The sequence below is a fragment of the Macaca fascicularis genome, chromosome 11 (genome assembly GCF_037993035.2).
Source record: "Macaca fascicularis isolate 582-1 chromosome 11, T2T-MFA8v1.1".
Lineage (NCBI taxonomy): Eukaryota > Metazoa > Chordata > Mammalia > Primates > Cercopithecidae > Macaca > Macaca fascicularis.
The window spans coordinates 27,902,557-27,917,326 of NC_088385.1; the positions used below are offsets into that span (position 1 = coordinate 27,902,557).

At 38.5% G+C, this 14,770-nt stretch overlaps 1 protein-coding gene across 20 annotated transcripts in view; it reads right to left on the minus strand.

The window, feature by feature from the left end:
* Window positions 1–14,686, minus strand: part of DNAI7 (dynein axonemal intermediate chain 7) — an 81,339-nt gene extending 66,653 nt beyond the window's left edge. For 16 of the 20 annotated variants that reach the window (XR_012420082.1, XR_012420081.1, XM_065523895.2 and 13 more), the window contains exon 1: window positions 14,602–14,686. Coding sequence is in view for 12 of the 20 variants with exons in the window: in XM_065523895.2 (XP_065379967.1) it covers window positions 14,602–14,604 (3 nt within the window). In the remaining 8 variants the exon portion in view is untranslated. Of the gene's footprint in view, window positions 1–10,009; window positions 10,028–14,601 lie in introns of all 20 variants that reach the window. The other 4 variants (XM_045364865.3, XM_065523893.2, XM_045364871.3 and 1 more) reach the window with 1 other exon arrangement.
* Window positions 14,687–14,770: the final 84 nt, after the last annotated feature.

Here is a 14,770-nt window from a genome sequence, read left to right on the forward strand (position 1 = left end):
AGAAAACCCTAAAGATTCCTCCAACAGCCTCTTGGACCTAATAAACGATTCAGTAAAGTTTCAGGATACAACATGCAAAAACAAGTAGCATTTCTACACACCAACAACGTTCAAGTTGGGAACCAAATCAAGAACTCAATCCCATTTACAATAATAGCCACACACACAAAAATAAAATAGAAATATATTTAACCAAGGAGGTGAAATATCTCTACAAAGAGAACTACAAAACACTGCTGAAAGAAATCACAGATAGTACAAACAAATGGAAAAACAATCCATGCTCACGGATTAGAAGAATCAGTTTCACTAAAATGATCATACTGCCCAAAGCAATCTACAGATTCAATGTAATTCCTATCAAATTACCAACGTTATTTTTCACAGACTAGAAAAAACAATTCTAAAATGTATATGAAACCAAAAAAGAGCCCACATAGCCAAAGCAATCCAAAGCAGAAAGAAGAAAGCTAGAGCCATCACATTACCAAACTTCAAACTATACTACAGGCTGTAGCAACCAAAATAACATGGTACTGGTACAAAAATAGATCAACGGAACACAATAGAGAACCCAGAAATAAAGCCACACACTTACAACTAACTGATCTTCGACAAAGTTAGCAAAAATAAACAAACAATGGGGAAAGGACACTGTGTTCAATAAATGATGCTGAGAAAACTGGCTAGCCATTTGCAGAAGAATGAAACTGGACCCCTAACTCTTACCATATATAAAAATTAACTCAAGATGGATTAAAAACTTAAATATAATACCTCAAACTATATATATATTTTTCACTCTTGCCACCCAGGCTGGAGTGTAGTGGTGCAATCTTGGCTCACTGCAACCTCTACCTCCCGGGTTCAAGAGATTCTCCTGCTTCAGCCTCCTGAGTAGCTGGGATTACAGGCACTTGCCACCATACCCGGCTAATTTTTTGTATTTTTAGTAGAGATGGGGTTTTGCCATGTTGGGCAGGCTGATCTCGAACTCCTGATCTCAGGTGATCCACCCACCTTGGCCTCCCAAAGTACTGGGACTATAGGCATGAGCCACCGCGCCTGGCCTATAATTTTTTTTAAGAGATAGGGTCTCACTTTGCTATTCAGGAAAGAATGGGAGTACAGTGGTGCAATCACAGCTTACTGTAATCTCAAACTCCTGGGCTCACACAATTCTCCCACCTCAGCCTCAGGAGTAGCTAGAATTACAGACGCATGCCACTGCATCTGGCTAATTTTTCACTTTCATTTTTTGTAGAGGTGGGGGTCTCGCTATGTTTCCCAGGTTGGTCTTGAACTCCCAGCCTCAAGCAATCCTTCTGCTTCAGCCTCCCAAAGTGTTGGGATTACAGGTGTGAGCTATTGCATCCAACCAAGACCTCAAACTATAAAAACCCTAAAAGAAAACCAGGAAAAACTCTTCTGGGCATTGGCCTAGGCAAATAATTTGTAACCAAGACGTTAAAAGCAATTGCAACAAAAACAAAAATTGATGAATGGAACTTAATTAAACTAAAGAGCTTCTTCATAGCAAAAGAAACAACACAGTCAACAGAGAGCCTACAAAATAGGAGAAAATATTTTCAAACTATGCATCTGACAAAGGACAAATACCCAGAATCGATAAGGAACTTAAATTAATAAGAAAATAAAAAGCCCCATTAAAAAGTGTGCAAAGGACACGAACAGATACTTCTCAAAAGAGGCAACACACATGAACAAATGCTCAAGATCACTAATCAGAGAAATATCAATTACCACCACAGTGAGGTATCATCTCACACTAGTCAGAATGTCTACTATTAAAAAAATTTTCAAAAGACAGATGTTGGTGAGGATGCAGAAAAAAGGGAATTGTTGGCGAGAATGTCAATTAGTTCAACCTCTGTTGAAAACAGTATGAAGATTTATTAAAGATTTTAAAATAAACCTACCATTCAACCCAGCAATCTCACTACTGGGTATCTGCTGAAAAGAAATTTTTTTTTTTTTTTCCAAAAAGACACCTGTAGGTTGGGCACGGTGGCTCACACCTGTAATTCCAGCACTTTGGGAGGCCGAGGCGGTCAGATCACCTGAGGTTGGGAGGTCGAGATCAGCCTGACCAACATGGAGAAACCCCATCTCTACTAGAAATACAACATTAGCCGGGCATGGTGGTGCATACCTGTAATCCCAGCTACTTGGGAGGCTGAGGTAAGAGAATCGCTTGAACCTGGGAGGCAGAGGTTGCAGTGAGCCGAGATCGCGCCATTGCCCTCCAGCCTGGGCAACAAGAGCGAATCTCAAAAAAAAAAAAAAAAAAAAGACACCTGTACTCATATTTTATTGTAGTATTAGTCACAATAACAAAATCATGGAATCAACCTAATCAACAGTGGATTGGATAAAGAAAATGTAGAGTGTGGTAGCACACACCTATAGTCCCAGCTACTCAGGAGGCTGAGGTGGGAGGATCGCTTGAGCCTGGGAGGTTGAGGCTGCAGTGAACTGTGATTGTGCCATAGCACTGCAGCCAGAGTGACAGAGTGAGATTGTCTACACACACACACACACACACACACACACACACACACACACAAAAGCCAGACATGGTGGCTCTCATGCCTGTAATCCCAGTGCTTTGGGAGGCCCTGGTAAGAGGATCACTTGAGCCCCAAAGTTTAAGACCATCCGGGGCAACACAGAATGACCTCATTTCTAAAAAATAAAAAATTTTAAATTAGCTAGACATGGTGGCACATGTCTGTGGTCCCAGCTACCCGAGAGGCTGAGGTGGGAGAATCGCTTGAGCTCAGGAAGTCAAGCCCGCTGTAAGCCGAGATCATGCCACTGCACTTCAGCCCGGGAAACAAAGTGAAAAGAAGAAAGGAAAGAAAGGAAGGGAGGAAGGGAAGGAGAGAAGAAGAGAAAGAGAGAAAAGAAAGGAAGGAAAGAAAGAAAGGAAGGAAAGGAAGGAAAGAAGGAAAATGAGGTACATACACATCATAGCATACTATACAGCCATAAAAAGAAAGAAATTATGTCCTTTGCAGCAATATGACTACAGTTGGAGGCCATTACCCTAAGTGAATTAAAGCAGAAACAGAAAAGCAAATACTGCATGTCCTCACTTATAAGTACAATGAGTACACATGGTCATAAGGGTAGAAACAATAGACACTGGGGACTCTAAAAGAGGGGAGGGAGCAGGGGGCAAGGGTTGAAAAACTACGTACTGGGACTAAGTTCACTATTTGAGCAATGGTTTCACCAGAAGCCCAAATCCCAGCATCATCCAATATACTCATGTAACAACCTGCACGTGGGTATACTGGGTAATGCTGGGATTTGGGCTTCTGGTGAAACCAATGCTCAAAACAAAACAAACAAAAATCTTGATCACCACAAAATGTCCCTCTTCATTTCTAGAAGTGCTTTTTGTCTTAAAGTCTATTATGTCTAATATTAATACAGCTATATCAACTTTTGTTTTTCTAGTAATTTACATAGTATGACTTTTTCCATCATTTCACTTCCAATTTTTCTGTATTTAAATTTTTTTTTAATATTTTACTTTTTGTAGAGATGGGGTCTATGTTGTCCAGGCTGGTCTCAAACTCCTGGACTCAAGTGATCCTCCTGCCTCAGTCTCCCAAATTGCTGGAATCTTTATTCCTAAGGTGGCTGTTTGTAAAAAGATTATTGTTGGATTTCATTCTTTATCCCATCTGACAATCTTTCTCTTTTAACAAGAGTAATAGACCCATTTATATTCCATGTATTTACTGATATATTTGGGCTTAAATATACTATCTTACTTTTGGGTGTTATTCTGTATTATTTCTTGGTAACTTTTCAATTGATTGATTTTTTTATTATTCCACTATGTTCTCTCTACCAGTTTAGAAGTTATACACTGTGTAATTTTAATGGCTACTATAGAAAGTCAACAAATACGCCTACTATATCAAGACCTGTATCCTCTTTCCCAAGGACTTTAGAATGTCTTAACTCAATCCGTCCTTCCCCTACCAAATTATACATGAGTATTATCATGCATGTTTTTAACAATAGTTTTGAGATATAATTCACACACCATGCAAATCACCCATATAAAGTGCACAATTTAATTAGCTAGATGTGGTAGTATATTCACAGAGTTGTGTAACCATCACCACAATCAATTTTAGAACATTTTTCATCACCCCGAAATAGAAATCTCATACTCATTAGTAGTTACTCTCCACTTCTTCCAAATCCCTAGCTCATGGAAACTATTAATCTACTTTCTGTCTCTGTAGATTTGCCTCTTCTGGACACTTCATATAACTGTAATCATGTAAAAAGTGGTCTTTTGTGACTGGCTTCTTCCATTTAGCATGCTTTCAAGGTTCATCCATGCTCTATCATGCATCAGTACTTTCTTCTTATGCCCAAATAATATTCCAATGCATAGATATACCAAATTTTGTTTATTGATTAATCAACTGATGAACATCTGGGTTGTTTGTTGTCATGTATCTTAATTACTGTTAAACCCACATTTTTTTATTATGATTATTGTTTTATACCATACATATATAATCTGTTTTGCAGGTGGCAAACTCAGTTTTTGTTTATGAGAAAATGTTTTTATTCCACCTTTATTTTTGAAAACTTATTTAAGTTGGTACAGAATTCTAAGTTGGCAGCTATTTTCTTTCAGCACATTGAAGACATCATTCCACTGTCTGGCTTTCATTTTTGCTATGAAGACCAAAGCTCAAGTTCTGCCCAGCTCTGCAAATACCCTCATGATAAAAATTGCTTTGGAATGGGCATGGTGATTCATGCCTGCAATTCCAGCACTTTGGGAGGCCAAAGCAGAATTGCTTGAGCCCAGGAGTTTGAGACTAGCCTGGACAACACAGTGGGATCCCATCTCTAAAACAAAGAAAAAGAGAAAAAGAAAAAACAATTTCCAGGCATGGTAGCACATGGTTGTAGTCTCAGGAGGCTGAGGTGGGAGGATCACTTGAGCCTGGGAGGTTGAGGCTACAGTTAGCTGTAATTACACCACCGTACTCCAGCCTGGGTGATAGCAAGATCCTGTCTCTAAAATAAAATAAAATAAACAAAAACCAAAAACAGTTGTAGTGCTTCCATTACTTCTTTGGTTCATGTCTTCACTCAGGTTTTTTCCTGATAATTTCGTCCTATATTATCGCCTCTTAAATGCTTTTAAGATGAGAGCTTTGATCTATATGTATATATTGTAGTGAGCATTATTTATTGTTTTTAGCAGAAATGGCGGTCCCAAAAATCTTAAGCCTAGTATTAATGAAATTGGAAAGATCAAAATATTATTTTTGATAATTTTTTATCTTATCACTTTCACCGAAATCTTAAAGTTACAGATTTAGCTCATTTGAAGTATAAAAAATGTCTACCATTTACCTAATTGGCAAAACTGTTTTCGAACTTAAACTAAATGGCCATATCAGACTTGCTTTCTATCAGACAGTCTTGACTTCATTTTTTTGGACAAATAAATATGTTGATATGCATCTTCATGGCAACCTATCTCATTTTTGATTATGAGTCAGATGTAAATTGATTTAATTCCCTCATATGTTGTTTTACAAAGATGTAATTTTAATGTCCTGAACTTAATACCATTTATATTTTAGTGTCAGCACTGAATGTTCCATAAAAACCAGGACTAACTCTTTGGCAACTGAAGTCTGTTTGTGAAGACAGTGTTCCTAAATGAAAATAGAATTTAAAGTACAGACTATAGCAATAAGCACCCCCCTTTTGCCCATTCATTACACTCCCACTTCTGGAGATAGTTGAGCACGATTTTAATCAAATAAAATACAATCAATTCAAATAAAAGTATTAAAAGTTTTATAAAATCTCTTCACAGTTGTATTCCTAAACAATACTTTGAATATCAAATTTGTATTAATAATGCCATTTTCTTCACTGGAAGAAAACTCATAAATTATTAACTGAGACTAACTGGAATCATCTATGTATTCATCAATTTGTAAGGCAATTCTTCTCATAGTCTAATCACAGTTTTCTGTATTTCATGTATTCTGTGAAGTACAGTGGTTTCTGAAAAAAATATATTAATATAAAGGAAGTGATGGGTTTTTTAACAGTACATCAGATATCATAACCTTTTCTATAGTCTTACACAATTTTCTAACTTTTGCAATGAACAATACTAATTTAAATTACATGAAGTTTCAAAAGGCAACTTTGAAATCTGCGTAAAAATATTACACTCACATTTTTACTAATACCCTAATCTTTCTTCATTAAAAAATTAATTATATTATCTTTGTAGTCTGGTACCAAAACATTGATTGTTATCAAATGATAGTACCAAAAAGTCTCTCACAATGTAACTTGATAAATTTTTTGGTACCATAATTTGATAATAATCTCAGGGGCAATGTAACTAAACAAAAATGATCACCACTTCACATTACAATATGTATAAATTCACAATATCTCAATACTTCTAATGACACATTTCACCACTTCCAAAAAGACAGGTAAGGCAGACAAAACCAGGAGGTCCTTGGGTGTCTTGATTAAAGAAAGCTTTGCCAACATCAGCATTTTGAATTGTCTGATGGTTTCACATCCCAGGCGCAAGGGCAAAGAATCACAGTGAGAATGGGAGTAGATAACAGATAAGCTTTACTAAGAAGGGTGTTTGTGACAGAACAGGATGCAATGGTAAAATGGCAGGATAACTACATTTTCTCAGGAAAAGGTAAATATGGAAGTCAATCATCTGAAGATTGATTTCCATAAAACTGTGTCCTTGTGTCCTTAGAAAATCTTTGTACACCTGCCAGAGTATGCTTTACTTCTTAGTTTGAAGATTTCTAACCTAGACTGCTGTAATGGATTCCTAAAGGGTACTCTTACTTTTACCCTTGTGTCCCCCTACAGTGAATTTTCCACATGGCAATCAAACTGATCCTTTAAAAATGTAAATCAGATCATGGCACTCTTCTGTTTACAACTTTCTCAGGCTGCCCATCACACTCACAGTAAAACCCAAATACTTTACCATGGCTTACTTGGCCATGAACTACAAACCAGCTCCTGATTAACCACGATCTCCATGCCGTGTTTTTATCTTTCACTTTCTACCTCACTCAGCCTGTTCTCACCACACCGGCATTTCGCCAAGGTCATTCTAAACGATGATTACTCGCAACAGCTGTTTCTCCTGCTTAGGATACTCATTCCCCCAGGTCATTACTGACCTATTGCCTTGCTTCATCCAGATCTCTTCTTAAATTTTATTCCTTAATCATATTATAAGAAATAGCATCATCATTAGCCCTACTCCACATTTTTCATGACCTCTTAGTTTCTATGTATTAAAAGCTACCTTATTTATTTTCCTGTCTCACTTCCCACCCTCAAGTTGAATGTAAGCTTCATGAAGGCAGGAACTTGGTCTTGCTGCTGTTCACTTAATGCCTTGAACACTGCTAAATCAATGAAATAAATATTCTTCCATGTTTGCAAGAACTTATATATAAGGATCTTCATTCCTGCCTTGACTGTGATAGCAAAATAAGGGCTAACATAAAAATCATGCTGCGTACTTTCAATGGGATATGATGCAGTCATGAAAAAGAGTGAGGTAATTTCAATACGCCAAAACATAAAGGTCCCCAAGGTATACTTACTCCATTGAACCTAAGACGTCATTAGATGTAAGATGTATTTATTATGTCCCAAAAAAGGAAATAATGCCTAAGATGGCAGTTAAAGGCAACACCTGTATAAAACTGGATATAGGGAAAGACAAACAATCCCACAACACAGTAATGCATAGCAAACAAACAAACAAACAAACAAAAACTTGCATATCTCAACTCTGACACTGGTAGAAGAAAAAAAAATTCCTGAGAATTTAAACCACAAGCCAGTTCATGTGGATTTGAAGTCTGACTCACACCGTTGGTGTGGTCCAAAACCCTCAAGTATAGAATTTAAGTAGTATCAGACTGGTAAGAAGCCCAAGGGACAGATAGAAGCAAACATTCTCTGTTGAAGAAGTGGATGTCAATCCAGGACTACAATGATTGTAAGATACTATCATAAGACACATCTCAATTTCAGTAATGTTAAAATGTAAAAAGATGAGTATCCTGTAATTAATAAAATATTAAGTGAAAAATAGAAGGTGCGGAATGCTCCCATATGCGAGGAGAAAGGGGGTCTGTATGTGTCTGTATGTGTGTACATAAGTGCACCCTTTAACATTTAGAAAATGTATGAAAAGATGTGCAGTGGTTCTAAGAAGGCAGATCTAATGTTTTGGGTGGAAAAAAAGTTTCAATTTTTTAATGCTATTTTTATTTTGTACCATGTGTGTTTATTAATTTTCCCTTAAGAAAACTTTAAAAAGCCAGAAAGTATAAAATATATCCTTCAATGTTTTCCTACCTACACTGTAACTTCCCTTTATAGAACACCTCATCTCCAAACTGCGATATTTAAAAGTAAAATAATTAAAAAGTAAGTGATTTCTTTGCTTGAACCTGGGAGGCAGAGGTTGCAGTAAGCCGAGATTGTGCCACTGCACTCCAGCCTGGGCAACAGAGCGAGCCTCTGTCTCAAAAAAAAAAAAAAAAAAAAAGTAAGTGATTTCTTCTCTGGGTTTGGTTGCAAATTTCATAGGAAGAATCTCACCATTCTTTCGGAGAAACAATACCATCGACATAATAGCCCACCCATGTATATCATGAAGCACCAAGGTAATTTAAAACAATGAGTTTTCAGATTTAAAATGATCCCTCTAAGATTTCACAGTCTAAAGCACAAAATGAATGTCCATACAAATCCATGAATGATTATAGAGACACAGAGGCCCTCCAGAATGCTTCCCCCATAAGAATGCTTCCAGAGCCTTCATAAATTTTGTTCAGTTATATCCACAGTTCCTAAAAGAATATCAGGTTGGTCATGGGTCCAAGCGACTGACAGAAGCAAACAAAGAAGGCATTCAATGGTATTTCTTGAAGAAATGTTTGACTGTATAAATACCAAATACACTTTATATAATCTCCTTTAAAGAGCCCAAGTGTTTTTAAGGGTGGTAGATTAAATGGGGTTTCACATATTCATTCAACAAATATTGATTGAATTTCTACTATGTGCCAGGCACTGTGCTAAACATTATAGATGTAAAAATATGACACGCTCCTGACCATGAAAAGCTCACCATTATAAATAATTACAATAAATGATAGAAGGGTTATAACTGAGGTATGCACAAATGCATGTGCTATGAAAACAGAGTAAAAGCCGGGCACAGTGGCTCATGCCTGTAATCCCAGCACTCTGGGAAGTTGAGGCTGGCGGATCACTTGAGGTCAAGAGTTCGAGACCAGCCTGGCCAACAAGGTGAAACCATCTCTACCAAAACATACAAAAATTAGCTGGGCATAGTGGCGTGTGCCTGTAATCCCAGCTAATCAAGAGGCTGAGGTGGGAGAATTGCTTGAACCTGGAAGGTGGAGGTTGCAGTAAGCCAAGACCATGCCACTGCACTCCAGCCTGGGTGATGGCATCTCACTCTTAAAAAAACACCAAGTACGTGTTACCATGCAACCCATTTAAAGTCATATTACCTTAGATTTCACTTTAAAGCCATAGCACATTTTATAATTAAAATTTTATATATGTATCTGGAGTGAAGAAAAAGGGGTTCCTAATCCAACATTTTCTAGAGCAGAATTAACAAAAAGCTGCAAGTCTACACACAAGTAAAAATTAAAAGCTATTTTTTAAAGTATTTGTGAAATTAGAACTCTCTTATGTCAAATTTGACATATGTCCTATTGTTATAAAGGATGATTCCATGATTTAAACTACATTAATGTCTAAAAAGTAAGCTTAGTAAACTCTACAAACTAAAACTATAATTCTGTAAATATTCTGTTCACACACTGTAAGTGATTACACAACTATCTATTTTGAAAAAAATTCTACATACCTTTTTTGCTTTAGGACCCTAAAAGTTGGAAAACAAAAGAATTGATCAATTTTAAAGAGAATTCTGATACAAAAGTATCATGATTATGTAAGATGTTAAAATTAGAAGAAACTTGGTAAAGGGCATAAGGGAACTCTCTGTACCATCTTTGTAAGTTTCCTTGCAAATCTAAAATTATCCCAAAATAAAATGCTTTTTTAAAAACAGTTCAGACAAAACTACAAATAAGTATAGGAAAGCTAAGTTCACCTACTGAAGCATTTTTTTTGTATGTAGATTTTACACTATTTCTTAGGTCAATCAATGATCTATGTTTAATGAAATGCCCTGTTACTAAACAGAGTACTAGTCAAGAAGGCACTAGTTTAAAGGGTTCAAAGGACAATAAATTATTGACCAATTATGTGCACTAATGTCAAATTTGCAAGTGTGGGAATGATCTCATAAAGAAATAACCTTTCTGTAAAGTTAGATTGATGATTTTTATAGAAAGGGAATCAGTTATTTAAAGCACACAAAGCAGCCTTGTACAGTGGCTCACTCCTGTAATTTCAGCACTCAGGGAGGCCAAGGCGGGAGGATCATTTGAGCCCAAGAATTCAAGACCAGCCCAGGCAAAACAAGAAGACCCTGTCTCTACAAAAAATTTTAAAAAATTAGCCAAGCATGGAGGCACATGCCTATGGTCCCAGCTACTTGGGAGGCTGAGGTGGGAAGATCACTTGAGCCCAGGAGGTCAAGGCTGCAGTGAGCCATGACATTCAGCCTGGGCAGCAGAGCAAGACCCCGTTTCCAAAAAATGAATAAATAAATACAGCAGGCGGCTGGGTGTGGTGGCTCACACCTGTAATCCCAGCACTTTGGCAGGCTGAGGAAGGTGGATCACGGGATCAGGAGATGGAGGCCATCCTGGCTAACACGGTGAAACCCCGTCTCTACTAAAAATACAAAAAATTGGCCGGGCGTGGTGGCATGCGCCTGTAGTCCCAGCTACTCAGGAGGCTGAGGCAGGAGAGTCACTTGAACCTGGGAAGTGGGGGTTGCAGTGAGCCAAGATCACACCACTGCACTCCAGCCTGGGTGACAGAGCAAGACTCAGAAATAAATAAACAAACAAACAAACAAATAAATAAAGCAGGCAAAGCTATGATAAAATGAAGATTCTATTCAGCAACGTGTTTTAAGGCAAATCTATTCTTTTCTGGAAATTATTTTGGAAAGCACAGCATTTCAAAAAAGATTCATAGTTACAATAATACCACTTATACTTTCCTGATTAGGCTCACGTGTTTATCAGATTTCTGGTAAGGAATATGTAGGAGATCATGTGAATACAAGACACTTTACATATTTGAAGAGTTATAGGTGGGAAATATTGGTTCATCCCACAAGATTATACCATGTAAAACTGAAGTTTAACACAGATCAGTAGATTCCATCTTCTTGAAGAGTGCATATATTACAGTAATTCACTCAGCAGATATTAATTAATGATTTACACACAAGGCACTCTGAGGCACTGGAGATAGAATAGTAGAGACTTTGCTGCCATATAATTTTTACAAATAGATTCTATTTTTATCATAGTTTCTATCAATTAAGAGTTAACATACTTCCATCGTGAAATAAGTACTAAACAGCTGAATATGTAAATAGCATTGCTCCGGTTCTCAAGTAGCCATATTTTAAAGAGGGGCAAATTGTCACTTCTCACTTGTGCTTTTAATGTAAATCAGGTTTGGGGTAAGTACATATCCTCACTCCTCCTATATGTCATAAGAGCTACTCACTATGTAGTGAAGTAGTTCTCAAAGTTCAGAGGGCATAAGAATCATACGGGAAGCTTGTTAGAAATGCATATTTATGGACTAAACGTGTATACACTCACTCCTCTTCCTACATTGTGGTTCAGTAGATGTTATGGATTGAATTGTATCCCTCAAAAAATTACATGTTGTCCGGGTGCGGTGGCTCACGGCTGTAATCCCAGTACTTTAGAAGGCAGAGGCGGGTGGATCACCTGAGGTCAAGACCAGCCTGGCCAACATGGTGAAACCCTGTCTCTACTAAAAATACAAAAATTAGCTGGGTGTGGTGGCATGAGCCTGTAATCCCAGCTACTCAGGAGGCTGAGGCAGGAGAATTGCTTGAACCCGGTAGGCAGAGGTTTCAGTGAGCTGAGATCTCGCCATTGCACTCCGGCCTGGGCAACAGAGCAAAATTCTGCCTCAAAAAAAAAAAAAAAAAAAAAAAAAAAAATCCTGTTTTGGCTGGGTACACTGGCTTAGTCCTGTAATCCCAGCATTTTGGGAGGTCAAAGTGGGAGAGAATCACTTGAGCCCAGGAGTTTGAGGGCAGCCTGGGCAACAAAGCGAGACCCTATCTCTGAAAAAAAATTAAAAATTAGCTGGGTGTGGTGGCGCGTGCCTTGTACTCCCAGCTCTTCAGGAGGCTGAGTTGAGAAGATTGCTTGAACCAGTGAGGCTGAGGCTTCGGTAAGCCATGATGGTGCCACTGCACTCCAGCCTGGGTGACAAAGCGAGACAGTCTCAAAGAAAAAAAAAAAAAAAATTCATATGTTGAAACCTGATCCCCAGTACTTCAGAATTTGACCTAACTGGGAGATAAGGTCATTACTGATTTTATTAGTTAAATTAAGATGAAGCCATACTGAATAGCGTGGGCCCCTAATCCAATATGATTTGTGTCCTTATATAATGATAATAATAATAAAGGAAACTTGGATATATATACTCAGATGGAGAATGCTATGTAAAGAATGAAGTTTTGTTGCCACAAACCAAGGAACTACTAGAAGCCAGGAAAGGTCTGAACAGATCTCTCCCTAAGGCCCTCAGAGGTATCACAGACCTACTGACACTTTGATCTTGGTCTTCCAGTCTCCAGAACTGCGAGACAATAAAATGCTTTTCTTTAAGCACTTAGTTTGTGGCAATTCCTTACTTGGCAGCCTTAGGAAACTAATACAGTAGATTTGGAGTTGAGTGGGTTCCTGGAATCTGTATTTTTAACAAGTACTCTGGGTGCATTAGAAGTAAATGTTCCAGGGGCCACACTTCGAGAAACACTGGGAGAAGGATCTAAGAAGAAGAAGAAACTTAGGTAACAAATTGGAAGGTAACAAGTAAGTGCTTACAGGGGCCACACTTTGAGAAACACTGGGAGAAGAATCTAAGACGAAGAAGAAACTTAGGTAACAAATTGGAAGGCAACAAGTAAGTGCTTACTGTTCTCCCAATTTATTAGCAATTGTAAATTGACTTAGGTTCCATTTGCATTCTGCCAGGAATGCTCTCCACTCCCCATTTCTTTTTTTTTTTTTTTTTTTTTTTTTTTTTTTGAGTCACGCTGTGTAGCCCACGCTGGAGTGCAGTGGCACAATCTCGGCTTACTGCAACCTCCGCCTCCTGGGTTCAAGCGATTCTCCTGCTTCAGCCTCCTGAGTAGCTGGAATTACAGGCGCGTGCCACCACGCCAGGCTAATTTTTGTATTTTTAGTAGAGACGGGGTTTCACCATGTTGTCCAGGCTGGTCTCGAACTCCTGACATTGTGATCCGCCTGCCTCAGCCTCCCAAAGTGCTGGGATTACAGGGGTGAGCCACCGCGCCAGGCCTCCATTCCTATTTCTTCCCACCATTTGTGGAAAACTCGTATTTATACTTTAAAACAGGTTGAAAAGCACCACTCTTTCCTTACGTTGTTTCCCCTCACTGATTTCATCATTTCCAACTTTGTGTTACCCCATTTTAGATACTTCAATTGTTACAGTTGTAAAACTGTATTGTAATTAATTTGTTTAATCTGTATCCCATAAGCAGAGCTGTCATCATGTTCTTCTTGGAATTCTTGACTTCTAGCCTAGTGCCAAGTATAAAGAATGCACTCCATATTTTCCCTTAATTAATGAATTAAATAATTAAGTAATGACATTCTCCACTTCCTCTGGTTTTAAGTGGGGAAAATGTCTTGATGGAAACCACATTTAAGAAAACCAGACAGAGATACTCTCATAGCTACATGTTGGCCTGTCTCCTTGGTGAAAACATGGCAGTTGAGGAGTGCAGAAAAACAAAATGAGAAGCTTTATCATATTTAACGCAGGATGAGTACCTTGAATCACAAAACAATTCATAGTCCCACAAAAGACGACATAAAATATCTTTCCAAAGCAGAGTAAACTGCATTAGCTTTTAATTAACTGCTGGAGAGGTACTAAAACATTTCCGCCAAGTTGCTGTAAGAGAATTTAGTGGGAACGTCTATCATTACTGGAAGTTACTAAGTTGGGACCAATTTTCAAGCTCAGCAACATTCGAGATCAGGATACCGTGTGACAGCTTTGACCATCTCCCGTTTGCAGAAACCGGTTTGGGACTCCTACCCGTCCGCCCGATCCAGGTAAGGAAAGCTATTGCTGAGAAGAGGGCCGACCCACCCCGAGGTATGAGTTATTTCCCAAACCGACCCGCTTCTCTGTAAAATATGACCGGCTCTTATTACATCATTTAACACTGGTGAGGCAGAATCAATGGTCGCCCCTCCACCTGTCTGCCTCATTTGCCTTGCTCACCATTAGGAGTCAAGTTCCACCGCAGTAGTCAGCAGAGTCGAAGCTGAAATTATGTGAACAAACGCTCCCGGGTTGTCTGGACGACAGGTCCCGCCCACTTGCGCTCCAGGAAAAGACCGCAGCCGCAGCAGGCTCTTCCGGCCGGCGCCCCGCCCCCTTTACTGACAGG